The sequence below is a fragment of the Mytilus galloprovincialis genome, chromosome 3 (genome assembly GCF_965363235.1).
Source record: "Mytilus galloprovincialis chromosome 3, xbMytGall1.hap1.1, whole genome shotgun sequence".
NCBI lineage: Eukaryota > Metazoa > Mollusca > Bivalvia > Mytilida > Mytilidae > Mytilus > Mytilus galloprovincialis.
This window is the reverse complement of record NC_134840.1, coordinates 5146844-5174196: the sequence shown is the minus strand read 5'-3', so window position 1 is coordinate 5174196 and position 27353 is coordinate 5146844. Positions and strand designations below refer to the sequence as shown.

General features: G+C 34.4%; 1 protein-coding gene and 1 long non-coding RNA gene across 3 annotated transcripts in view; one reads left to right on the top strand and one right to left on the bottom strand.

Moving 5' to 3' along the window:
• LOC143067013 (UNC5C-like protein) overlaps positions 1-8888 on the bottom strand; it is a 13167-nt gene extending 4279 nt beyond the window's left edge. The window contains exons 1-4 of the mRNA XM_076239942.1: positions 8750-8888; positions 5917-7089; positions 4350-4487; positions 2022-2195 (exon numbers count right to left, since the gene is read on the bottom strand). Coding sequence (XP_076096057.1) covers positions 2022-2195; positions 4350-4487; positions 5917-7089; positions 8750-8752 — 1488 coding nt within the window. The 5' untranslated portion in view covers positions 8753-8888. The remainder of the gene's footprint in view (positions 1-2021; positions 2196-4349; positions 4488-5916; positions 7090-8749) is intronic.
• On the top strand, positions 8808-27353 carry LOC143067015 (uncharacterized). Of its 2 annotated transcripts, XR_012975829.1 has the most exons (4): positions 8808-8917; positions 21959-22150; positions 26049-26117; positions 26868-27353. It is a non-coding gene; the product is annotated as an uncharacterized LOC143067015 (long non-coding RNA). The 2 variants fall into 2 exon arrangements; XR_012975828.1 differs by lacking the exon at positions 8808-8917 and having other exon boundaries at positions 21894-22150.

Here is a 27353-nt window from a genome sequence, read left to right as displayed (position 1 = left end):
TTCCCCATGATATGATCTTTCTAATTTTAATGCCAAATTAAAGTTTTTACCCAATTTCACGGTCCACTGAACATAGAAAATGATAGTGCGAGTGGGGCATCCGTGTACTATGGACACATTCTTGTTTTCATTCATATCATTGGGTCGATACCACTGCTTGCGACACAACATATGATATATTTCATAAGTCTGTTTTGACCCCAATTTCATGGTCCACTGAACATAGAAAATGATAGTGCGAAATTCAGGTTAAAGTTTTTGGTCAAGGTAGTTTTTGATGAAGTTAAAGTTACATCAACTTGAAACTTAGTACACATGTTCCCTATGATATGATATTTCTTATTTTTATTCCAAATTAAAGTTTTTACCCAATTTCACGGTCCACTGAACATAGAAAATGATAGTGCGAGTGGGGCATCCGTGTACTATGGACACATTCTTGTTTTCATTCATATCATTGGGTCGATACCACTGCTTGCGACACAACATATGATATATTTCATAAGTCTGAAGAAATTTTCTTGATTACTTCTTACGCTTAAAGCCAAACATGTGAAAGTATGATGTATAATTACCAAAAACCACGCCAAGAGCTGTATGACCCAAAGTAACCTAATATGATAGCCAAATCAATCTAGGCCAACTACTCCTTATGGTGATAGAAACCCATATTTTAGAATATCTTTTTTATTTCTCAACGAAAAATTTAAAAAAAAAAGTATGTTATATAAATTGTCATTACCGAAGCACTGTCTACTGAGTAAACTAATCATAGAAACCAGGATCAAAATTGATTTTTTGATACTGATAAAATGCTTTGAGGTAAATCAAGAAGAGCGCCCGGACTTATGGAATATGGTGATTGTTATGCACTAACTATAATTTAGGATAAAATGGAGGAGAAATTGTCATTACAGGGATCAAGTGTGATTTATAACTTTTTGTCAGAAGTGGAATGTACAAGTGACGTCGAAGTTCGTCTATCTGTTTATTTGTTCGTTCTTTCGTTCATCTTTTCCACGTTTGTAATTCATCTGAACCTGAATCACGTGGCAGCTTTTTTGTAAAACTTCCTCAGCATTATACTTATGCTTTGTACATTAAAACTGATTTCACATTTTCTTTCGAAAGATGTTTTGAGTTAACTTTGCATGAAACCTTGGAATGCAATGGCGTACCTATCTATTTTTACTAATCTGGAAATACTTTCTATTGATATCCCTTAGGAAATTGGACCTAACCATTCCTGCAAGTTTGTAATGGATATTATTGTGTATGCTTAAAGTGTTCTAAAATTTAATCATGAATCTAAAAATGACTAAAAATAGTGACAAGTAAATATTCTACAGAATGAAGTTTAGTTGTTAAATTTTATAAAAAAGGTTATAAAAGCCACAATAGAATGGTTTCTACTTGAGAAACTGCCTTTAACAAGCCAGGAATATGACAATTGTAATGTTTGATGTTTGAATGTTTTCACAATTCTTAAATAAGTCCAATATGAACTCTGTATTTCAAAATTATATTGCACGCTCAATATTATACATTCATCACTTTCTCTACAGGGAAATGGATGTGTCATTCCGCCACTTTCTTCGACTCAAGCACACACAATATTTACATACAAGCACTTTCCAATAATCCCTTTTTTTAAACGACAAGACAGACATAGAATATCAAATATCACTTATGTATGCTGAATAGAATATGTAAACGATTACAATTTCAAACAATGTTTTCGTTGCGTCAGAATCTTTGAAGGATATTTATAAACTGCGGTTTAGGACACGCGCAGTAACCATGGTGTTTTGTTAATTTTCGCCTGTGATAGTCTCAAACCAAACCAAATAGAATATTTGTCTAACTACATGTATCAGTATTTGGATACCACGGAATTATTTTATTGTTGAACTAACCATTGGCATGTTTTAATTTTTTTTAATTTGAATTTATTTCCTTTGGAATCTTTCTTGAAACAATATTTCATTAATATTTGGTAAAGTATACAATTCAAGACTTACATCTTTATATTCATCGGCTATCTTTAAAGTTCTTTTCTTTGGTTGAAGTTCTTTATCACTAGGCTGATAATAAGTAAAATCACATACGATTTTCGTCGATGACATTTCTGTTGGATGAAACAAATATTTGCAGTTTGGAGCTAAACAGTGCCAAATACTCTCAAAATCTATTGTCTGTAAGTATAAGAAAAAAGCGTTATATAATGTTTGAATTGACTGAAAAGTGTGGCTGCTTTCTCTTGACACTTGGCTTCATAATTTAAGACAATTATATAGTTTAAAGTATTAATTATAGAGGCAACAGTAGTTAACCGATGATCAGAGGAAATCAAGGTTAACATCAATAGATGTATGGCTATTATAAATTTACACTCCGTCCACATGTCATCAGGCAAAAGACAAATCTCTTCGGATTCAGATAAGTGTTCACAACTTTGCTAGTTTCTGTATCCGTTTAGTTTCATGTATACTATAAATGAATAATATAACATGAATTATTTCATTAAAAATGTTGACTTTACCAACTTATCCCCCAATACAGCGAAAACATGTCGCTATTGAGTCCAGACACATACTCATCGAGTCGGTCACAGTTGACCAATTTATGATATATACAAGTAATATATGATTTGTCGATTTCCGTCATCTTCCTCATAAGACTTTGGATGAACATGCTGTACTTTTTAGTCCGCAATATATTTGTCGAGTTTAAAGGATAAATAGTCCCATCGACATTCGGTATTTAAATGGGTACTGATTGTGCACGAGTTGTTTTTGTTTTACTCCTATGAAGCAGAATTCATCCAGACCATTCCAAAAACAAAATAACCACCTTTGCGAAATCCACTTTTAGATATATATTAATGATGTCCTATCACTGAATAAATCATATTTCAGTCAGTACTGACATCTCATATATCCCAGTGAACTTTAGGATACTACTGCTGTTATCCATTCTTTGATGTGTTGGAGCTTTTTATTTTGCCATTTTATTAGGGACTTTCTGTTTTGATTTTTCCTCAGAGTTCGGTATTTTTGTGAATGTCCTTTCTGATACTAGAGGGACTGTTTCATACCTTAATCTTTTCCTCAATATTGACACAAATGGACAATTTCACACTTAAGTCTATAACAAACGAGACGAATTCAACTGCCCAATTATCAATTTCTCATTTCTCAGCAAGAACATACCCTCTGCCCCGTCGTATGGTGTTTACATAACTCAGTTGTTACACTATGCTTGTTCACGTTCACACTATACGGACGTCATATACAAGAGTCTGGTCCTTACGACTGAACTGCTCCAACAGAGTTATGAGAAGGAAAGATTAAAAACGATACTTCGAAAATTTTCAAATAAGTAACTTAATTCCATCACGAATTGGTTGATCTATACGATGTGTCTGTGTCTAAAATAAGTATCGACATTGTGACTTACCATCAACGTCTTCTAGTCTGTTAAGTACCGAACGTGACCTATTCCCGAATATGAATGCTTTGTCGAATGTGATTCGCATTAGTATTGCTATACGACCGGACGTGTCTCGGTATTTATACTTCCAATATTCATGTATTTAATTATGGTGTGTCTTTTGTTAGTCTTGTTTCAAATTGTGTTGTGTCTTATTTTTTTGTGGTTTGAATTCTATTTTTATTTTCTATATATTTGTAAAAGTTGAGATAATTAATCAGCTTGTTCAATAATATGATTTTTAGTTTAAAGCAACTATATGCACATAATTCATTTTTCATTTAGAAAAGAAGCCGATATTGTTAGAAAAAATAAATAATTACATCATTACTAACATAATTTTATATTCATATTATTGTAATGGTTAGAAAATACATAAAATAACACCATAACACATTTAATCCCAATTCTATAAATTTACCCGTAGTGTCACTTTTTGTGGCGTTTATATATACATTTGTGTGACACACAGTTTATTACATATTTACGTGTTCTCTGTGCTGAGCGTTCTTTCGTTTATTTGTAACAGTTCATAAAAGGTCATTTACCAAATTTAAAGCAGATTTTAGATTTTTATTTTAATTTGAGACCCATATAATTCCAATGCAAGTATAATGTAAAAGTCCGAGTCTGCCTTTTCCAGCCATTTTTAAAACTCAAATATCTCGAAAAGGAGCTCCTTAACTAATGCTCTTCCGTCTTGAAGTAACAATTTTGAATTCTTGATTTTTTAAATATTTCTTTAGTACATCTTTAAAGAATATGTTAAGAATACATTATGAACTTGAACCATAGATGTAATATCGATTGAGATTTCAATGTACGCTACTGCAATAACAGCATCGCCAAAAACTTACCTTACTGATAAGTCCGTCATTTTCCCAGCCGTTGGACAGTTTTGACAGTTCAACAACGACATCTTCACCATTGTCATGTATGAACAAGGGTTGTGGTGCATCGGCTTCTTTCATATCTTTTGTAGCTTTAGTTATATTCTGTCAATGAAAATACTTGAACAAACTTAATATTTAAGAATAATAAACAAACGTGATATCAACGTTCAAATGAGAGAAGCCCCACAATAATTAAAAATAAGATATTGAATGCAACCTGCGATTACATTACAATTGATTAAATAAACCAAAAGAACTAATATTAACTGCAATCGATATTTCATATTATTTTTTAGTTTTATATGTTTTATAATAACTTAATCAGACAATTATATCTCCTTCAAACGTATACAGTATCTTGTTAATTTGCTATGTATGCAACAATTTGCGGTATGTTTATTATTTAACCCGCTATCAAATATTAACACCGTGGACAAATAGTAAATTAGTTTAATCTATGGGAAATGACGCCCGCCATGATCTAGTAAATATATATTTTGTTATAAGTGTAGTTAACAATGATCTAGCTGGAATTAAATACTAATTCTGAAAGATAACATCAGACATTATTATAACAAGGATGTTTACTTTATTATTTCTAATCTGACGACAATGCTATCGGTAAATAAGGCACAATGAAGAATCAACTTATGTAACCAAATTTGAAGTGGAGCATAAATATGCTTAAAGGTAAAAAAATACGACGTTTCATAAAAAGATGATGTGCCAAGATCTTATATTGCATTAAGTCTACAATGTTGTCAAAAGTTTTAAAGACTATTAAAAATGCTTTATATAACTTTAAGGTATATGTATGGACAACCACTGACGGTGGAATTGACCAATGACCGACACACAATGTGATGTTAGAATAAGTTATAAGAAATACACCTTTTGCGTTTAGTGTCGATAAGTTAAATAAAAAAGAGAACCCAAAATCAAAAGTATTATCTGATCAAAGACACATTAAATTATGTACGAAATGACGCAAACGTACATTTGTTTTTGACAAGAGCCAAATACAATCATTTGGTGACATTATTAACGCATATCGATCTCTGACTATATTTCGTTTCATTTTATTTGTCCAGTTTCAAGGATTCTTTCTTACCTGTAATCTTAAAGTAGTGGACTACACAGTTGTTTTTCGTTCGTTTGTTTTGTTGGAGGTTTCGATTATGTTAGTGATAAGGGACTGTCCGTTGTTTTCCCTTGCAGCTCGGTATTTTCCCTATGAGTGTTTTATAAAGATTACATATTCAAACCCTTTTAATATATGCCCAGAGTGCATTTTACCCCTTTTTTCGAAACCACAGAAAAAATCTGATCAAGATTTGTCAGCAGGTATAATTAGGCTTTACACGTTTTAGTTGTTTTTCAATATGGACGCCAACATTGAAATATATTTATGATCGACTACCATCTTTATTTAAAAAAAACGTAATTGTTTAATGCCTACTGACACTCTGCATATGAAAAAGGTATGCTGACTGATTAACTTATTGGTAGGGGTTGTAAATTACATATTTACCATCATTTCCGGAGAAGACTCGTCGATATAATTGTTGATGCAATATATTCTAACAGTAAACATTTGGTCCATTTGAAAACGAGATGTAAATGCTAGCAATTTGACTGCCTTGGCTGCAGTTTTGCCTTCTACACTTTCTCCAGCAAGTGTGTACAAAGTAAAATGTTTAAGAAAAAGAACAACGTGATGCTCCGTAATTTCCATTTTATGGACGCCATTTTGTTCTATTTCATTCCATGCACTATCATTGCCATGCAGGTTACTTTTGTTACATAGAACTGTTAACTTCCAATGCAACTCATGATTAACAGCACAGTGAGGAAAAGATAAACGTACTGGCTTTTCAAAGTCTATAGATGGCTGACACACAACAACAGGGCTCAATAATGCTTGTGATTTTGTGAGTTCAGGGTACGCAGAAATATCCCATGTTATACCTAGAGTAATTTGAGTATTATTTTTCAATGCTCCATCCGGAATTTCGAGTTTTATTCCCAAGAGTTGAAGATCTCCACCCGATTTCCCTATCATCTTATGCACAAACACTCCCTGCTCATTTAACCTATTGCTATCCGGTAGTTCATCAAGATCCATCATCATCGAAGTAGGCCGTCCTTCAAATATAACACTCTGCCTAGTATTTATAATTTCTTTCTCTTCTTTCTGATTGGTTATATCCATATCATCAATTCCCACAAGGTCTGAGGAGTTTGTTTTCTCTTTGTAATAACGCTGAGCAATCGCAACAACTTGCGAATCAGGAAGAACATTGCCATATACATTTGTGATTTCTTTCCGAACATATTTTGCGGTTTCTTTCCTTATTTTGATTGTATACCGTGGCCCTATGAAACTAGAAAGACTTGGATGGCCACTTGTAGGCTGAGCATTGTCTGAACTGTTACAAGAAGCACCTCGAAGTTCTATTGCACTATCGTGTATCGGCTCCTTGTGTCTCAGCTTAGATTCATCCAGAATAGTATATTCATCCTGTTTGGAAACGGCACTAACTTGTAATTGTGTTTTTAGCTTATCTAATTGTTCTTCAAGGTCATTTAACCTTTTATGATGGTGGACAAACTTGAAGCAGAGAAATATCAGAAAACTAATAATACCTATACATAGCAGAATTGCTAAAACAGCGATCACAATAGCAGACACGATTTCGGGTGACTGAAACGAAAAAAAAAAGATACTATTACTAAACCAATACAATTAGTAAATTGTGCACCACATCGACACCAATTATAGGAATGATAGCATAACAAAGAATTTGATATAGACATTATTACATGGTAACTGGTTTGTTAGCTACCCTTGGTATCTGCTACCAATCGGAAACCTCTTAAATGGTGAATGCATTGACTATTATAAATGAGGGGCAAACGATACCAGAGGGACATTCAAACTCATAAATCAAAAATAAACTGACAACGTCAGGGCTAAAAAATAAAAAGACAAACTGAAAAATAATAATACACAACACAGAATACTAAAGAAAGCAATACGAATCGTTATGATTTTCGGTTATGTTCTACAACTATGGATCATTTGTTTAATTCTTTGAGTGAACATATTATTCTAGCTATTGCTTTTGGTATGATCTACACCAAGGAACTCTTTGTATAATTCTTTAAGTGAATATATGCTACTACTTATGGCTGTCGGCTTTGTTCTCGTCCCATAAGGTCCTTTGTTTAATTTTGTGTGTGTACAATGTATATAAACCACTAGCTATGTCAATCGTCTAGCCCACCCATCCTCCCCTCGGGACCTTTGTTTGATTATTTGAGTTTATTCATGCTACTATTCATATCTGTTGACTATATTCTACCCCCTTTGGACTTAGTTTGATTCTTTTATGTTCATATACTACTATTTATGCATATTGCTGTTTTACTGCCCCCCAACTTTTCGGACCTTTGTTGAATTCTTTGATGTTTATATACTACTTTTTATTGCCTATTGAGATTGTTCTACTACCCCAACACCCTTGGAACCTAAGTTTAATTATTTGATGTTAATATACTACTGAATATGACTGTTAGCTATGTTCTGCCCCTAGAGACCTTTGTATAATTATTTGAGAGTATACATACTCCGAGCTATGTTATACCCCCTAGGCACCTACGTTAAATTATAAGATTTTTATATACTACTTGGTACGCTTGTTGGTTATTTTCAAATCCCTCTGGGGACCCTTTGTTGGACGGTGAAATATTGTTAAATATTTTAATTCTGTAGAAAGAAAATAACAAAAGAGAAAAAATATTTCTGTTTACAGTCACGCAATTATAGTTAGTTAATGTTAACGGTTTATTGAAAGGTATTTTATTTCCTTTTCACAAATTTGTTTCATGCTCCATTTAATTCTTGTGCATCAGGATATATTGAATAATTTGCAGATTTGAATTAAACAATCTACTTTTTTTAATCCTGTATAATGATGTCTTTCATGAAAGCCATTTAACTGTTTGTGTGTGTAGAATAATCACCGTATAACAAATCGCATAATAATTTTTTAAGGTGTGTGTGTGTGTGTGTGTGTGTGGGGGGGGGGGGGGTTGAACCTTACTTCTCGACAATTAATGAAAAAAAAATAATCAACAAAAAAAAAAAAAATTCAAAAAAGCCTAGTGTAGGGAGGAAAGGAAGAATTTTTCCTTATAAAACTATTAATGAAAAAAACCATTTAATAAGAACATATATTTAATGTTCATTGATAAAGAGGTAAGACTAGGTTTAACTGTTTATCGAGTTAGTTATAGTTTAATTTAGTACGATCATCACGTGGTAAGACAAAATGGAAGAAGCAGAATAACATATCACTTACCATCGTTTTCTCTTTCTCTAGACATCTAAAGTAAACTATACATGTTATCTCTCACGTCATTTATTCTCATTTTTCATCATCGTAGGTGTAAGAGATGAGGAAGTATTTATTATGTGCGGGTATTTAACAGATGCCCGCGTACCTAACCAGGAAGCTATGACTTTTAAAGTAAGAAAGTTTTATTAATCATTTAAATCACAACTGAAGAGTAACAGACATATGTTTTACGTTACGTATGTACATTGGATTTGTGTAGGTGTGGTGACAGAAATTAAGTATGGTACCTTATACGTCAATAATCTAACAACAAAAGTATTCAAAAGACATCTAGAGGGGACACATACAGTATTTCAACAATACACAGAAGACAATACCATTAATCAAGCTCAAACAGAAACCATCAAAGATGTGCAATCAACACCAAGGTGTCCGACTCCTTGAAATAACAACATAACAACATGAAATAATGAATGAAATTATTACTAACGGTGCTCCTTACTTGGGACTTACATATGAATATGTGATGGGATTAATCTTCTTTTTCAAAATACAAATCCTCCTCTTTAATTTATTTTGTTCAATTATTGACTAATAAAAGAATAACAAGTACAAAAGTTGCATATTTTTCTCCTATTTTCTCTTATAAAGAGACTTCAAATGTCCATTTGAATTTAAAAACACAACGCTTAATCTGTATTTGTCCAACAGAGCACCATGGACTCTTTCAACCTATTTAAACTCGTTCAAAAGTCGTAAATATTCAATTTTATAAAACGGTTATAAGTATTCTACATGCACAAACCAAACAATATGCAGCATAACTTCCTTGCATTGATAAAATACAATTATTCTTTGGTGACCTTGCAGATTAACAGATGGATTTTGGTCATGAACGAAACACGTAATACAGAAACCGTATTTAAATAATTAATTACCTTTACAATACAAAAATAATTTTTACCGGTTCATTGCGGGCGGAAGTCTTTTATTTGAAAACTTAATTTATTTCGGGCTATGACACGAAACACATAATAATACATATACCTTAGGCCTGTAACTCTGAAGTGATGTTTCTGTTTCAAAATTATTAACATTGCACCTTTGTGTTTTGAGAGCCACCTGATAAAATTCGATTTATAAAATTCGGAAATAAAAAGAGAACACCTGCTGATTTCCGAGTTATGCAAATCAAATGCTCCAGAAATTTGAGAGAACTGCATCAAATTTATGGAGCTGAATGTACAGATTATATAAATCGAACGAATTTTTCTTATGTGTTCAATACTCAAAACATTTGTTTTTAGTATTGGCAAAGGCATAGTGGTCATAATGTTTTGTATTGATATTTTTTACTAGAGTCACTGTATAGGTATTTTATACATATTTCTCTGTTATTGTTCTAAACATGTATTTTGTAAAGGACATTGATTTTATTTGGCGTTTCATTTTGGAAACTTGAGGTGACATGTTTACTAAAGCTTGTAAACAGGACAAAAAGAGATGGCACATTGATTGTTTAAACTACCAATGAAGGTAAATATCTATACGAATTGAAATGTATGCACAATTTTGACTGTGGTTATTGACAGGTTAAAACTTTACTCATGCTAGGTATTTCTTTATTTGAAACAATGATGAATTCTGTACAATTTAAAACACATTACAATTGTATAAAGACTAATAGAAAAACAATTGTGGTATTATTCCATAAGCAGCTCGTCTAATGTTGCAAGTTTAAGAAAGAACCATGTTTGGCTTGACGTAAAACCAGGTTCAAACAACCTTTTTTTCTTAAAATGTTCTGTACCAAGTCAGGTATATGGCTGTTGTTATCAAATAGTTCGTTTTATTTGTATGTATCATTGGCGGTTTTTTGTTGTTGTTTTGTTTGCACTGCAGTGTGACTTCTCTTATACTGCCATTTATACAAAAGTCGTTAGGTATTCATCACATTCGCACAAAACTTTATTCATTACCCCTTTCAAAACTTCATTCTCTGTTCAATTTATGTTTGGAATCCACTGTTACAAACCGTCATTCAAACCAATACAAACTTGAAGCTATAATTTCGGATATTGCAAGTCACAGACTGTTCAAGCCAGTCCGCATTGGAAACGATGAAAAAGAGAAAAGATCTTTCCTTAATCTTTCCTTTGCCAACAAAGGTCTCGATGGCGTCAACTTAACAATATCCTTTATCATAAATTAGTTCAATCGAAAATACCTCCTTCTTTCAAAGACCATTCTGTACCAATCATTTCTTATACCTATACCAAACCTATTGCAACTAAAATTTTCAATTACAAACACGTTTTGCAGGATCTCGATATTGACGACTTCAAGTCTAAACCTCCTGATTGCAATTGTGCTAGTTCCCAATTCACATATATTCTTGCTGGCCACTTTACTACCGGTGACCTCAACATTGTTAATAAAACTTCTCTACGAAATGTGTAATCGAAAGGTCCGAAATATCGTGAGCCTAAATCCATCAATTGGAAATACAACTTTAAAATTTTGATGGATTCAGTCGAGGATTATGCCAGGCAATGGGCTAAGCGCAAGAAGGAAGACGTAGACACTCTTTCCGAATGGATTAAGGCAGTGAGGTCGTTAATACAAATTAGAATTAAGAAACTGAATGGGTCTATCAATGCCCATGCTACGTCAATCTTTAAAGACCCAAATGTTGCAAAAACACCTATCCTACCTCCATGACAAATATGTTGTTGTCTCCGCAGATAAAGCACCAAACAACATCGTGTTTGTGTGTAAAACTCATTACATTAACTGCTTGATAAAAGAATTAGGTATTGACAATTCACTTTGAAACTCAACATATAAAGAGGAAATCCTGGATAATCATAGGTCTGTTCTGTGTTCCTTTGGAATTTTAACCAAAGATGAAGAACTGGATCTTCCATCACTGTATTGGATACCTAAACTACATTAGTGTCCTTACAAACAACAGTATATTGATGGGTCTTCCAAGTGCTACACGAAACCTCTTTCTAAATTATTAACATCTATTTTATCAGCAATCAAAGACGGGCTTCAAAGTTATTGTGAAACTTCCTATTCTAGAGGTGGCGTGAATCAGATGTGGATACTTAAAAATTCCAAAGATCTTTTAGAGTACATACAATCTAACTCTCTTTCATCTTGTAACAGTATTAAAGCATTTGACTTTTCTACTCTTTACACAAGTATTCCACATTCCAAACTAAAAGACAAATTGAAAGAGTTGGTATTGCTTTGCTTCATAAAAAAGAATGGCCAACGTAGATACAAGTATCTTGTCTTAGGGAGGGATAAATCCTACTTTGTAAAGGATCACTCTGATTCAAACAAAAAATTCTCTGAAACTGATATTATCAAGATGCTTGATTTCTTGATTGACAACATATTTGTTACGTTCGGAGGACGTGTTTTCAACAGACTGTCGGCATTCCAATGGGAACAAACTGTGCCCCTCTTCTTGCAGACTTGTTTCTTCATTATTATGAGGCTGACTTCATGCAGGAACTTCTTAGGAAGAAAGATAAGAAGTTAGCAATATCCTTTAATTCTACTTTCCGCTATATAGATAATGTTCTTTCACTAAATAATTCAAAATTTGGTGACTATGTGAAACGCATCTATCCCATCGAGCTAGAGATAAAGGATACTACAAATACAGTTAAGTCGGCCTCATATCTTGACTTAAATCTAGAAATTGACAATGAGGGTCGGTTGAAAACAAAACTTTACGACAAAAGAAATGTTTTCAGCTTTCCAATTGTGAACTTTCCATTTCTAAGTAGCAACATTCCAACATCACCTGCATACGGGGTATATATCTCCCAATTGATACGATATTCCCGTGCTTGCATTTCCTATCATGATTTTCCTGATAGAGGGTTGCTGCTCACAAGGAAGCTATTAAACCAAGAGTTCCAAATGACCATCACGAGTTGGTTGACCGTTATGGAATAATTGTTTCACAAATGATTTTGGATATGTTCCTTACGTCGTAACTACAATCCCCTTCCCTTTTATGAATGTGACCTACCGAATTAGACTATTCACCGGATTTGTTATCACATAAACAACACGACGGGTGCCACATGTGGAGCAGGATCTGCTTACCCTTCCGGAGCACCTGAGATCACTCCTACTTTTTTGGTGGGGTTCGTGTTGTTTATTCTTTGATTTTCTATGTTGTGTCATGTGTGCTGTTGTTGTTTGTCTTTTTCATTTTTAGCCATGGCGTTGTCAGTTTGTTTTAGATTTATGAGTTTGACTGTCCCTTTGGTATCTTTCGTCCCTTTCTTATAGTTGACGTGTTTCCCTCGGTTTTAGTTTGTAATTCGGATTCGTTTACCCCGATCGATTTATGACTTTTTAATAAACAGCGGTAGTATACTGTTGCCTTCATATAGGTACTTTATACACTTCTCTCTGTTACTTTTGTATACATGTATTTTGTATAGGGCGTGTCTTGTTGTTTTGATGCCAATTATGTAATTGTCTGTGAAAAATAGAATGCCATTTTATTAATACAATTGAATCATTATCAGGTTGTCGCTATCTTTCTGACCCAATTAAATGCAAAGATAGTAACATATAGTGCTGTTCACAAGTAGAAAATGTTACTGCTAACTTTAGAATTGTGGCTTATTTCAGCTGGGTTATTTACAGTAGTGTTAGGAATAAACGACCAAAAACGGCTTCTTCTGAATGACCAAGATGTTATCCAGAACAGACTTAACCAAATGGAATCAAAATTACAGGACATTACGGTAGAGCTTAATCAAGAAAAACAGAAAGTGGAACACTTGACAACTCAGTTAAATCACCAATCAACTTTGATATCAGGTGGCGTAGATATTTAATTCTTATATGTAGTTTTGATAGACCATTAATTTCTTTCCCTTCTTACAAACATCAGTTCAACACTCGTTTGTTGTAAGGGTTCATGTTACTTGGTTGTTAATATATAAGAAAGGATATGGGACATACATCAATGGCAGAAATTCAGTTTGTGCACAGAAAAAAAAGGAACAGCACTTGTATTTCTATATTTCTTTTCTTCATTAAGTTTTTAAAGAACGTAAGTATTTTTTTCGCACATTCTTTATGGTAGTGGTATTGCCTGAATTATGTCTGATCTCTTCGTTAGACCAATCTTATTTTATTTAACAGTTGTGAATATAGGAAATGCATTTCAGTAAACGTTTTTGTTGATGCCAATAATATGATCATATATTTATATGAAAATTATTGCCAAAACAAGACAGGTCGCGTCTAGTCTGGCGGGATTAAGATTAATCAAAAGGGATACTAGCTGTAACAAGAAAAATGAAATTCATCAACTTAACTGATATCGAAATTTGAACATTGGATAGCAAGGTTATACATAGTTGATGATGTAACTATTGTAATACAGTTGATAATGGAAACGGGGAATGTGTCAAAGAGACAACAAAACAAGCTATAGGCACCAATTGGTCCTCATAACAGCGTGAAAATCCCACTACGGGATGCGGGCTTCGGCTAGTTCTTCAATAAAAATGTGTTATAGTTAACCGAAATGGACGTCACACTAAACCTCGAAGCATGAAGCATGTACATAAACTAATTAAAACATTTACTGCATTTCATCATCGATACAAGAACATCATGTGTAAATATAGATCAACATGCAGACATCTTATACATTCAGATATTTCACATCCAATATTGGTAATATTCTTTACAAAGCACAAACATTCACCTCAAAAGCTTATAAAACCTTTATACAGGCTTCTGAAGAAGGGATATAGTTACGATACTGTTGTCAAGTTATTAAAGACGGCATATTTGATTCACTTATAGGGTCAGTGCATCAGCAATAAACACATTTATTCTAAAACCAGTTGTTGGAATGATATTTGAATGGTTATGTTCCTCTCATATATTTTATGATGATATGATTCTAAACCCCGAACGGGAGGGATTGTGCTTGATCATCATATGATGAAGACATAATATTTCAATCAGTTTAATATAGATCTGTAGCTGGCATATCAGTTTCTGCTAGTAGTCCTTTGTTAATTTATGTATCATTGTTATTTTGTTTAGTTTCTTTTGTTGCTTATTCTGAGGTAGAGGTATTGCGGGAGGCTTGAGACCTTATGTTTATCACCGCCGCAATTTAGCGCCTGTCCCAAGTAAGGAGCCTCCGGCCTTTGTTAGTCTTGTATGATTTTGGCGAGCCTGCGCATCTTTTCGCAAAAGTGAGACATAGTGATCCTACATTCCGTCTTTGGCGTCGTCGATGTCGTTGGTGGCGGCTGCGTCCACAAATATTCACTCTGTGGTTAAATTTTGATAACTTTATTAAACTATCCTAGATTTCTACCAAACTTGAACAGAAAAATAAAGGCAACAGTAGTATACCGCTGTTCAAAACTCATAAATTCATGGACAAAAAACAAAATCGGGGTAACAAACTAAAACTGAGGGAAACGCATTAAATATAGGAGGAGAACAACGACACAACATTAAAATGTAAAACACACAGAAACGGACTAATCATTAGACAAAATCCTATGAGAATAACAAATATAACATCAAAACCAAATACATGAATTTGGGACAGATAAGTACCGTGACACGTCTTATAGTAATGTGAATTCACACTCAAAAACAGAAGCTGTTTTATAATCATAAGATAGTATTCAGAAGTAAATTTTGTAAGAAACCCTGCTTATCAGTATTTTTCTCATAAATGGACTTAATTTTGTGCCAGTTAACATTAAATTCAATCTGTTGTTCAAGATTTTAAAATTTTGATAACTTTCGTAGAATATCCTGGATTTCTAAACAACTTGAACAGAAGCTTGAATATGATCATAAGATAGTGCTCAGAAGTAAATTTTGTAAAAATAAAATTCTGTTTAGGAGCCAGTTAGAGCACGCCTCCTGGTGCGGTATTGAAAACCCATTGGTGGCCTTCGGCTGTTTCCTGCACTTTGGTCGGATTGTTATCTCTTTGACACATTCCCCATTTCCATACAAAAACAACATACAAAACTAGCAAAGAGGTGGACCTCAGCTAATATCTAAATAAAAATGTGTACTAGTTCGGTAATGGACGTCATATTAAAATCCAAAACATACAAATGAACTACAATTAAAAAAAACCCATACAAGACTATCAAAGGCCAGATGCTCCTGACTTGGAACAGGTGTAAAAATGAGGCTGGGTTAAACTTGTTTTTTTAAGATCCAAACCCTCATCCTATACCTCTTGCCAATATAAATAGCCAAACACAACAATACACACAATAAAACCCAGTTTAAAAAACGTCCGAAACTTAGCAATGACAATGATACATAACAAAGGACTACTAGCGGTTACTGCATGATATGCCAGCTCCAGACCTCAATTAAACTAAATGGAAGTTTATGTCTTCATAATGTGAAAGCCGACACATTATCGTGAATAGTTATATACATATATAAATATGTCTCTCAAACATATTATCGAGGCATAACTAAAGATCATTTTGCCTGTGTTTGTTTCCTAGGAAAATCCTAACATGGATTACTATTATAGACATATCAATAAAGACTGCTTGTCTGTCTCATTTCAGATGGAAAACCAACCTACATCAGATGGGGAACCCATTCTTGTAATACTAATGCAACACTCATTTATAGGTATAATTTCTTATACCTATACCAAACCTATTGCAACTAAAATTTTCAATTACAAACGCGTTTTGCAGGATCTCGATATTGACGACTTCAAGTCTAAACCTCCTGATTGCACTTGTGCTAGTTCCCAATTCATATATAATCCCGCTGGCCACGTTATTACCGGTGACCTTAACATTGTTAATAACACTTCTCTACGAAACGTGTTATCGAAAGGTCCGAAATATCGTGAGCCTAAATCTATCAATTGGAAATACAACTTTAAAATTTTGATGGATTCAGTCGAGGATTATGCCAGGCAATGGGCTAAGCGCGAGAAGGAAGACGTAGACACTCTATCCGAATGGATAAAGGCAGTGAGGTCCTTAATACAAATCAGAATTAAGAAACTGAATGGGTCCATCAATGCCCATGCTACGTCAATTTTTAAAGACCCAAATGTTGCTAAACACCTATCCGACCTCCATGATAAATATGTTGTTGTCCCCGCAGACAAAGCCCCAAATAACATCGTTTTTGTCTGTAAAAGTCATTACATTAATTGCTTGATAAACGAATTAGGTATAGACAATTCACTTGGAAACTCAACATATACCCTCACGACACTTACCAAAGAGGAAATCCTGGATAATCATAGGTCTGTTCTTTGTTCCTTTGGTATTTCAACCAAAGATGAAGAACTGGATCTTCCATCACTGTATTGGATACCTAAACTACATAAGTGTCCTTACAAACAGCGGTATATTGCTGGGTCTTCCAAGTGCTCCACAAAACCTCTTTCTAAATTATTAACATCCATTTTATCAGCAATCAAAGACGGGCTTCAAAGTTATTGTGAAACTGCCTATTCTAGAGGTGGCGTGAATCAGATGTGGATACTTAAAAATTCCAAAGATCTGTTAGAGTACATACAATCTAATTCTCTTTCATCTTGTAACAGTATTAAAACATTTGACTTCTCTACTCTTTACACAAGTATTCCACATTCCAAACTTAAAGACAAATTAAAAGAGTTGGTATTACTTTGCTTCATAAAAAAGAATGGCCAACGTAGATACAAGTATCTTGTCTTAGGGAGGGATAAATCCTACTTTGTAAAGAATCACTCTGATTCAAACAAAAAATTCTCTGAAACCGATATTATCAAGATGCTTGATTTCTTGATTGACAACATATTTGTTACGTTCGGAGGACGTGTTTTTCAACAGACTGTCGGCATCCCAATGGGAACAAACTGTGCCCCTCTACTTGCTGACTTGTTTCTTTATTGTTATGAGGCTGACTTCATGCAGGAACTTCTTAGGAAGAAAGATAAGAAGTTAGCAATATCCTTTAACTCTACTTTCCGCTATATAGATGACGTTCTTTCACTAAACAATTCAAAATTTGGTGACTATGTGGAACGCATCTATCCAATCGAATTGGAGATAAAGGATACTACAGATACAGTTAAGTCAGCTTCATATCTTGACTTACATCTAGAAATTGACAATGAGGGTCGGTTGAAGACAAAACTTTACGACAAAAGAGATGATTTCAGCTTTCCAATTGTGAGCTTTCCATTTCTAAGTAGCAACATTCCAGCAGCACCTGCATACGGGGTATATATCTCTCAATTGATACGATATTCCCGTGCTTGCATTTCCTATCATGATTTTCTTGATAGAGGGTTACTGCTCACAAAGAAGCTATTAAATCAAGAGTTCCAAATGGTGCAGTTGAAATCATCCCTTCGTAAATTTTACGGACGCCATCACGAGTTGGTTGACCGTTATGGAATAACCATTTCACAAATGATATCGGATATGTTCCTCACGTCGTAACTACAATCCCCTTCCCTTTCATGAATTTGACCTACCGAATTAGACTATTTACCGGATTTGTAATCACATAAGCAACACGACGGGTGCCGCATGTGGAGCAGGATCTGCTTACCCTTCCGGAGCACCTGAGATCACCCCTAGTTTTTGGTGGGGTTCGTGTTGTTTATTCTTTAGTTTTCTATGTTGTGTCATGTGTACTATTGTTTTTCTGTTTGTCTTTTTCATTTTTAGCCATGGCGTTGTCAGTTTGTTTTAGATTTATGAGTTTGACTCTCCCTTTGGTATCTTTCGTCCCTCTTTTATTCAGGTATTCTTAAAGGTTTATTCTACCGTAATTGATGAGTCTTGTAGACGAAACTCGTGTCTGGCAATCATTTCTTTAGTTTGGTATACTAATATATGATAACTTTAAGATTGATATATTTCCAATGACTTATATAAAAAGAGGGACGAAATATACCAGATGGACAGCCAACTCATAGATCGAAAATAAACTGACAACGCCATGGCTAAAATTAAAAACACAAACAGACAAATAATAGTACAGAAGACAAAACATAGAAAACTAAAGACTAAGCAACACGAACCCCATCAAAAACTGGGGGTGATCTTTGGTGCTCCGGATGGGTAAGCAGATCTTGCTCCAAATGTGGCACCCGTCGTGTTGCTTATGTTATTACAAATCTGGTAAAAAGTCTACTTCGGTAGGTCACAATCGTGAAAAGGGAAGGGTAGTATAGTTAAGACATAAAGAACATATATGATATCATCTGTGAAACGTTTGTTCAATAATGGTCAACAAACTCGTGATGGCGTCCGTAAAATTTACGAATGGATGATTTCAACTTCACCATTTGGAACTATTTGTTTAATAGCTTCCTTGTGAGTTCTTTAATTTGAAGTCGGACAAACCATATACCATATGCGGGATGGGCAGATAGACTTGGTAATTTTAAGCTGCTAAGGTTAATAAGAAATAAAACCATTGATGACATCAGTGAAATCTAAAATGTTCTTTTGTAGGTCAGCTTGGAGGCACATCTTATGCATCGACAGGTGGTGCTGCAAATCCTCTGTGTATGGTTCATGACGTCATCTGGGGCAGCCATCAAAGTGAAGGCAATATGGCAGAGATTCATGGTGCAGAATACCAGGATAATTTCTGGGGCACTAATACTGTGAATAAAGACGTTCCCTGCGCTGTATGCAAGCCTAATACTCACTCAAGTGTTCTAATGATTCCTGGAAGGAATCAATGCCTTCCTGGTTGGACTGAAGAGTATCATGGTTATTTGTCTGCAAATTGGGTGTCACATCAACACACAAACCATTACATTTGCGTAGATGAAAAAGTGGAATTTCTAGATGGAGGAGCAGAAAATAATGAAGGCTATCTACTGTATGGCGTGCGAGCCCATTGTGGTAGTTTGAAATGTCCACCTTACATCAACGGAAAGCCAATAACATGTGTTGTTTGTTCTCAATAAAGAAATGATAATTCAAAATAAATCTCTTTATCATACAGCTGAGGCAAAATGTCAAATGCTCTAATTGAAAAAAACACCACCTATTGAAGTATTTACTTAATCACTGACAGGCATTCATGTTTATTAGATAATAGAGACTCAACTGAAAAAAACCAGAATGTAGAATTTAGATATACCACCAAAGAGAGGCGGGAAACAAACTGACAACGACAGAGCAAAAACAGAAAAACGACCAAAGGACAAAAACAGTCTTCAAACACGACATAGAGTATCAATCTATAAACACACACTTTCAGGGACACTTAACTTTTTGTTTTTTATTACAAGTACTTATTACAGAAACCGCATTACAAGAATAGCATTCGACTTTGATTATGAACGATGTGAAAATAATTGGTGTAGCGATTTAAAGGATATTTTCTACAAGCTTGAATTAGGACATTATTACGAACTGAAATTACAGGTTGATATGTCATTGGTGGAACTTAACATTTCTCGTTTTTATTCAGACATTTGGAGTAGTTCTATCGAAAGCGTCTCAAAATTACGTACCTATAAGACATTCAAAACTATTTTCGAAACTGAACACTATATTGAATTAAATTTAAGTAAAATTGAACGGTCGTACTTGGCACAGTTAAGATGTGGAATTTTACCATTAAGAGTTGAAACAGGCAGATATTCAAGTGAAAAACCTGAAGAAAGACTTTGTATTTTTTGTAATCTTCAAGAAGCCGAAACTGAACTACACTTTATCTTTAATTGTCCGCTTTATTTGAATTGTCGAAATAACATTTTTGGTGAACTTTTAACTACAGAACTCTTCTTAGATCTGAATCATGAACAAAAACTGAACATTTTAATGTCTCTTCACACAAGAAAATTAGCAAAATATATCGTTCGTGCATTTCATATCCGACGTCAGGTGCTATATAATCTATGAACATTTAATTTTTGTGTATATTTATTCTAACTTTTTGAACTTTAATTTCAAATGATTTGAGAAATTGTGTATATATACATGTATAACGTGATTATGTTTAACCTTACTGATATTTTAAAAAGGTGACTTATAGGTCCAATGGGCCGGGTGTAACTTTGACTATAAACTTTGTAATTGTATTATATTTATGTTCACAAGTCACTATAATAAACAAATTACTTACTTACTTACTTACTAGTACTAAAAAGACTTATTTTAATCAATAGAAACTCAGTCTTGAGATATGAGTTTAATAACGAGAAAGACATAGATCATTGAATAGCTTAACTCTACACTATTCATAGTTTTAAAGCAATCGAAATAATACGACACTGTTGAACACAACCTCTTTAAGTATTGACTTAATCACTGACAGGCATTCATGGTTATTTGATTAAAGAGACTCAACTGATATACTGATATAACTGGTATGGAACACTTTTTTGTCAAATACATCAATGAGGTTGAATCATTTCGTACCTTAATTATTTCCTACCACCATTTCGTACCTGAACCTATAGATGATAGTTCATGCAACGATATTACAACAACTGTTCAGCCATAACATTTAATATACAAGTATGCATTTCCGCCCAAGGGGACGTCACTGACAATACGACGTCGACAATAGACATGTACAATAGTTGGAACGTTACGTTCCCGCGATCATCTCAACAGAACCATTTCCTACCTCCATTTCGTACCTTAACTATTTCCTACCTCCATTTCGTACCTAAACCATTTCCTACATCCATTGCGTTCCTTAACCATTTCCAACCTCCATTTCGTACTTGAATCATTTTATACCTCCATTTCGTGCCTAAACCATTCCTTACCTCCATTTTGTACCTGAACCATTTCCTACCTCCATTTCGTACCTTAACCATTTTCTACCTCCATTTCGTACTTAACCACTTTCAAAGTTCATTTCGTGCCCTGACATTATTGTACATTATGGATGAGCTTTATGTATGCTTATTGTAACCATCATGGAAGTTTCATCGATTTCTATGCAAACATTTTTAATCATGGTTTATTTTCTCTTTTCACTGTATTTCGTCCCGCTTCAGGTTAAAGTTTTTAGAAAAAAAGAATGTCATTTTATTAATACATTTGAATCATTGTCAGGTTGTCGTTATCTTTCTGACCCAGTTAAATCCAAAGATAGTAATATATAGTGCTGTTCACAAGTAGAAAATGTTACTGTCAACTGTAGAATTATGGTTTATTTCAGCTGGATTATTTACAGTAGTGTTAGGAATAAACGACCAAAAACGGCTTCTTTTGACTGACCCAGATGTTATCCAGAACAGACTTGACCAAATGGAATCAAAATTACAGGACATTATGGTAGAGCTTAATGAAGGAAAACACAAAGTGGAACAATTGACATCTCAATTAAATCACCAATCAACTTTGATATCAGGTGGAGTAGATATTTAACTCGTATATGTAGTGTTGATAGAACATTAATGACTTACCCCTCCCACAAACATCAGTTCAACACTCGTTTGTCGTAGGGGTTCATTTTACTTGGTCGCTAGTATATAAGAAAGGATATGGGTCATACATCAATGGCAGAAGTTAAGTTTGTGCACGGAAAAAAATTACAGGAACAGCAATTGTATTGCTATATTTCTTTTCTCCATTAAGTTTGCAAAGAATGTATCAATTTTTTCGCACATTGTTTAAGGTAGTGGTATTGCCAGAATTGATGATGTCTGATCTCTTTGTTCTTATGTAATTTAACAGTTGTAAATAAGATAAAAAATGCATTTCAGTTAACGTTTTTGTTGGCGCTCGTACCACTTATATGATCATATATTTATATGAAAATTATTGCCAAAACAAGACAGTTTGCGTCTGGCGGGATTAGGATTAATCAAAGGGGATACTAGCTGTAGCTCCGTCCAAGAAAAAATGAAATTCATTAAATATAAATTGTATCGAAATTTGAACATTGGATAGCGAGATTGTAAATAGTAACAAGGTAACTATTGTAATACAGTTGATAATGGAAACGGGGAATGTGTCAATGAGAAAACAAAACAGGCTATAGACACCAATTGGTCTTTATCACAGCGAGAAAATCCCGCTACGAGATGCTGGCTTCGGCTGGTCCGTTAATAAAAATATGTTATAGTTTACCGAAATCATCTTCGCAAGCCAAGGGTTTCGATCATCTTCCCTCCTCTTCACCTTTGGCGGATTGTGATAGAACTTGTGATAACAATGTTGCGCCATCTATCGGCAGATTAAAGTCACGCCCATTCCGAATACATTATTCTTGACCAATGGAAGCACTTGAACTCTTCATTTTGGAGGGAAAACACGGTAACGTGTAGATTTTACACACTTGGTACAGCAGGAAACGAAAATATACGTCATGCATTTGTGCAAAAACATACACAGGAACTTCTATTAGTTGATTACAAACTTTCAAATTGTGACAAAATATAGTCGTATGTTTAGGGATGAAAAGACTTGTTTCACAATAAGCACGTGGCAAAAGTTTACGTACACTTTCTACATTTACACGTGATTATGTTTTAGGCGGGTTTTTTTATTGGATGAGCGATGAAAATCATTACCTTGTGTCTCCGAAATTCTAACTCACTCTGCCAAGGGCGGAGAGGAGGAAAGTGAATTGTAACCCTTGGCTAGCGAAGATGGCCGAAATAGACGTCACACTTAACTTCAAAACATGAAGCATGTACATAAACTAGTTAAAACATTTACTAGATTTCATCATCGGTACATGGACATCATACGTAAATATAGATCAAAATGCAGACATCGTATACGTTCAGATATTTCACATCCAATATTATGGTAATGTTCTTTACAAAGCATAAAAAAATGTTGGCATCCACCTCAAAAGCTAACAAAACCTTTATACAGACTTATTAAGAAGGGATATAGTTACGATACTGTTGTCAGTTGATTATAGACTGCATATTTTGGCATTAATATTTGATCCACTTATAGGGTCTTTGCATCGGAAATAAACAAATATATTATAAAACCAGTTGTTGGCATGATACGGATTATGTTCTCATATATTTAATGGTGATATAGTACTACACCTCTGACGGGAGGGATTCTGCTTGATCTTCATATGATGAAGATATAATATTTCAATCAGTCTAATACAGATCTGAAGTTGGCATGTCAGTTACTGCTAGTAGTACTATTAATTTATGTATCATTGTCATTTTGTTTAGTTTCTTTTGTTACCTATTCATACATCGAACTCGAACTTTTTAGGGACGACATAAAAGATCGATGTATGATAAGTACCGATTATCAGGTTATCTGCATGTTTATATCGTAAAATATCAGCTGCGAGACATAATATGAAGCTTTTTGTCGAGTGAGCGTAGCGAACGAGATCAAAAAGCCTTCATATAATGTCAAGCAGCTGATATTTTACAATATCAATATGCAGATAATCTGATAATCGATTTATCGGGCTATATTTGCGTGTTTCAGAAGTGTTTTCTTTGTTTCACCAGCACACAAAAGATGACTTGATAAGTTCGGGTCAAAGTTATTAACGTCGGTTCAAACATTATGACGTCGCTGATATGTCCGGGTCAAAGTTATTAAGGCCGGTTCAACGTATTTGACGTCACAAATAGTTTGGGGATTGGGGAGGGGGTCAACATGGCTGCAAGCTTTGTTAATCTCAAATCCATATATCCATATAGGTAAATCAATTTTTCCCAAATTAATTTAAGAGGGGGGGGGGGGGGGTGTTTCAGTGAAAAAAAACTATGTGAATTAACTTTCTTATCCTACATTGAACTTTTGATGTCGTCCCTTATAAACTGAGTTTTACTGTGCGTGTTGCTGTGTGCATTTTTTTTCTACAATTTCTAGAGGTATAGGGGGAGGGTTGAGATGTTATATCTTAACCGTCGCAATTTAGCGCCTTTCCCAAGTAAGGAGCCTCTGGCCTTTGTTAGTCTTGTATGATATTTGTCGAGCCTGCGACTTTTGTCGCAAAAGCAGACATAGCAATCCTACATTGCGTCTTCGGCGTCGTCGATGTCGTTGGTGGTGGCGGCGTCCACCAATTTTCAATCGGTGGTAAAAGTTTAATAACTTTATTAAACTATCCTTGATTTCTACCAAACTTGAACAGAAGATAGTATTCAGAAGTAAATTATGTAAAATAAACCCTACTTTTCTTATAAATTGACTTTTTTTTCTGCAAGTAAATATTAAATTAAATATGTTGTTCATGTTTTTAAAATTTTAATAACTTTCGTAAAATATCCTGGATTTCTAAAAAATAACTGGACCAAAAGTTTGTACATAGTGCTCAGACGTAAATTTTGTAAAAATAAAATTCTGTTGGGGAGCCAGTTAGAGCACGTCTCCGGGTGCGGTATTGAAAACCCATTGGTTGCCTTCGGCGTTTTTCTGGTCGGATTGTTGTCTTTTTGCACTGAACTTTGCACTATCAATTTCTATGTTCAGTGAACCATGAAATTGGGGTCAAAATATAATTTGGCATTAAAATTAGAAAGATCATATCATGGGGAACATGTGTATCAAGTTTCAAGTTGATTGGACTTCAGCTTCATCAAAAACTACCTCGACCAAAAACTTTAACCTGAAGCGAACGGACGCACAGACGGACGGACGAACGAACGGAGGCACAGACCAGAAACCATAATGCCCCTCTACTATCGTAGGTGGGGCATAAAAACCCATACAAAACTAGCAAAGAGGTGGGCCTCAGCTAATATCTAAAAAAAAATGTGTACTAGTTCGGTAATGGACGTCATATTAAAATCCAAAACATACAAATGAACTAGAATTAAAAAAAGAAAAGACAAAACTTACTAAGGCCAGATGCTCCTGACTTGAAACAGTTGTAAAATAAGGCGGGGTCGAACTTGTTTTTTGGGATCTAAACCCTCACCGTATACCCCTGTCAAATATAAAATAAACAAACACACAACAATACGCACAATAAAACGCAGTTTAAAAAACGTCCTAGTCCGATTTTAGAAAATGAATAAAAAAAAAAAACTAAGCAAATGACAATGATACATAACAAATGACTTCTAGCAGTGACTGCATGATATGCCAGCTCTAGACCTCAATAAAACTAAATGAAAGTTTATGCCTTCATCATGCGAAAGCCGACACATTCTCGCGAAAAGTTATATTTATATCTAACTATGTCTCTCCAACATATAATCGAGGCATAACTAAAGATCATTTTGCCTGTGTTTGTTTCCTTGGAAAATCCTAACATGGAGTACTATTATAGACATATCAATAAAGACTGCTTGTCTGTCTCATTTCAGATGGAAAATCAACCTACATCAGATGGGGAACCCATTCTTGTAATACTAATGCAACACTCATTTATTCAGGTATTTTTAAAGGTTTATTCGACCGTCACTGATGAGTCTTGTAGACGAAACTCGTGTCTGGCATTTTTTTAGTTTGGTATCTATGATATTTTTAAGATTAATATATTTCCAATGACTTACATAAAAAGAGGGACGAAATATACCAGAGGGAAAGCCAAACTCATAGATAGAAAATAAACTGACAACGCCATGGCTAAAAATAAAAACACAAACAGACAAATGATAGTACAGAAGACAAAACATAGAAGACTAAAGACTTAGCAAAACGAACCCCACAAAAAACGGGAAGTGATATCAGGTGTTCCGGACTGGTAAGCAGATCTTGCTCCACATGTGGCACCCGTCGTGTTGCTTATGTTATTACAAATCTGGTAAAAAGTCCTCTGTGAAATGGTTGTTCCATAACAGTCAACAAACTCGTGATGGCATCCGTCAAATTTACGAATGGATGATTTCAACTTCACAATTTGGAACTATTCTTTAATAGCTTCCTTGTGAGCAGCAATCCTCTATATCTGATCTTACACTTGCTGATATGAAAAAAGTAAAAACACAAAAATACTGAACTCCGAGGAAAATTCAAAAAGGAAAATCAAAAATCAAAAGGCAAAATCAAAAGTCCAAACACATCAAACGAATGGATAACAACTGTCATATTCCTGACTTGGTACAGGCATTTTTTAAGCTGCTAAGGTTAATATAAATAAAACCATTGATAACAGCAGTGAAATCTTAAATGTTCTTTTATAGGTCAGCTTGGAGGCACAAATTACGCATCGACAGGTGGTGCTGCAAATCCTCTGTGTATGGTTCATGACGTCATCTGGGGCAGCCATCAAAGTGAAGGCAATATGGCAGAGATTCATGGTGCAGAATACCAGGATTATTTCTGGGGCACAAATACTGCGGATAAAGACGTTCCCTGCGCAGTATGCAAGCCTAATACTTACTCAAATGTTCTAATGATTCCTGGAAGGAATCAATGCCTTCCTGGTTGGACTGAAGAGTATCATGGTTATTTGTCTGCAAATTTAGTGTCACACACACACACACAACATTACATTTGCGTAGATGAAAAAGTGGAATTTCTAGATGGAGGAACAGAAAGTAAAAATGGCTATTTACTGTATGGCGTGCGAGCCCAGTGTGGTAGTTTGAAATGTCCACCTTACATCAACGGAAAGCCAATAACATGTGTTGTTTGTTCTCAATAAAAAAATGATAATTCAAAATAAA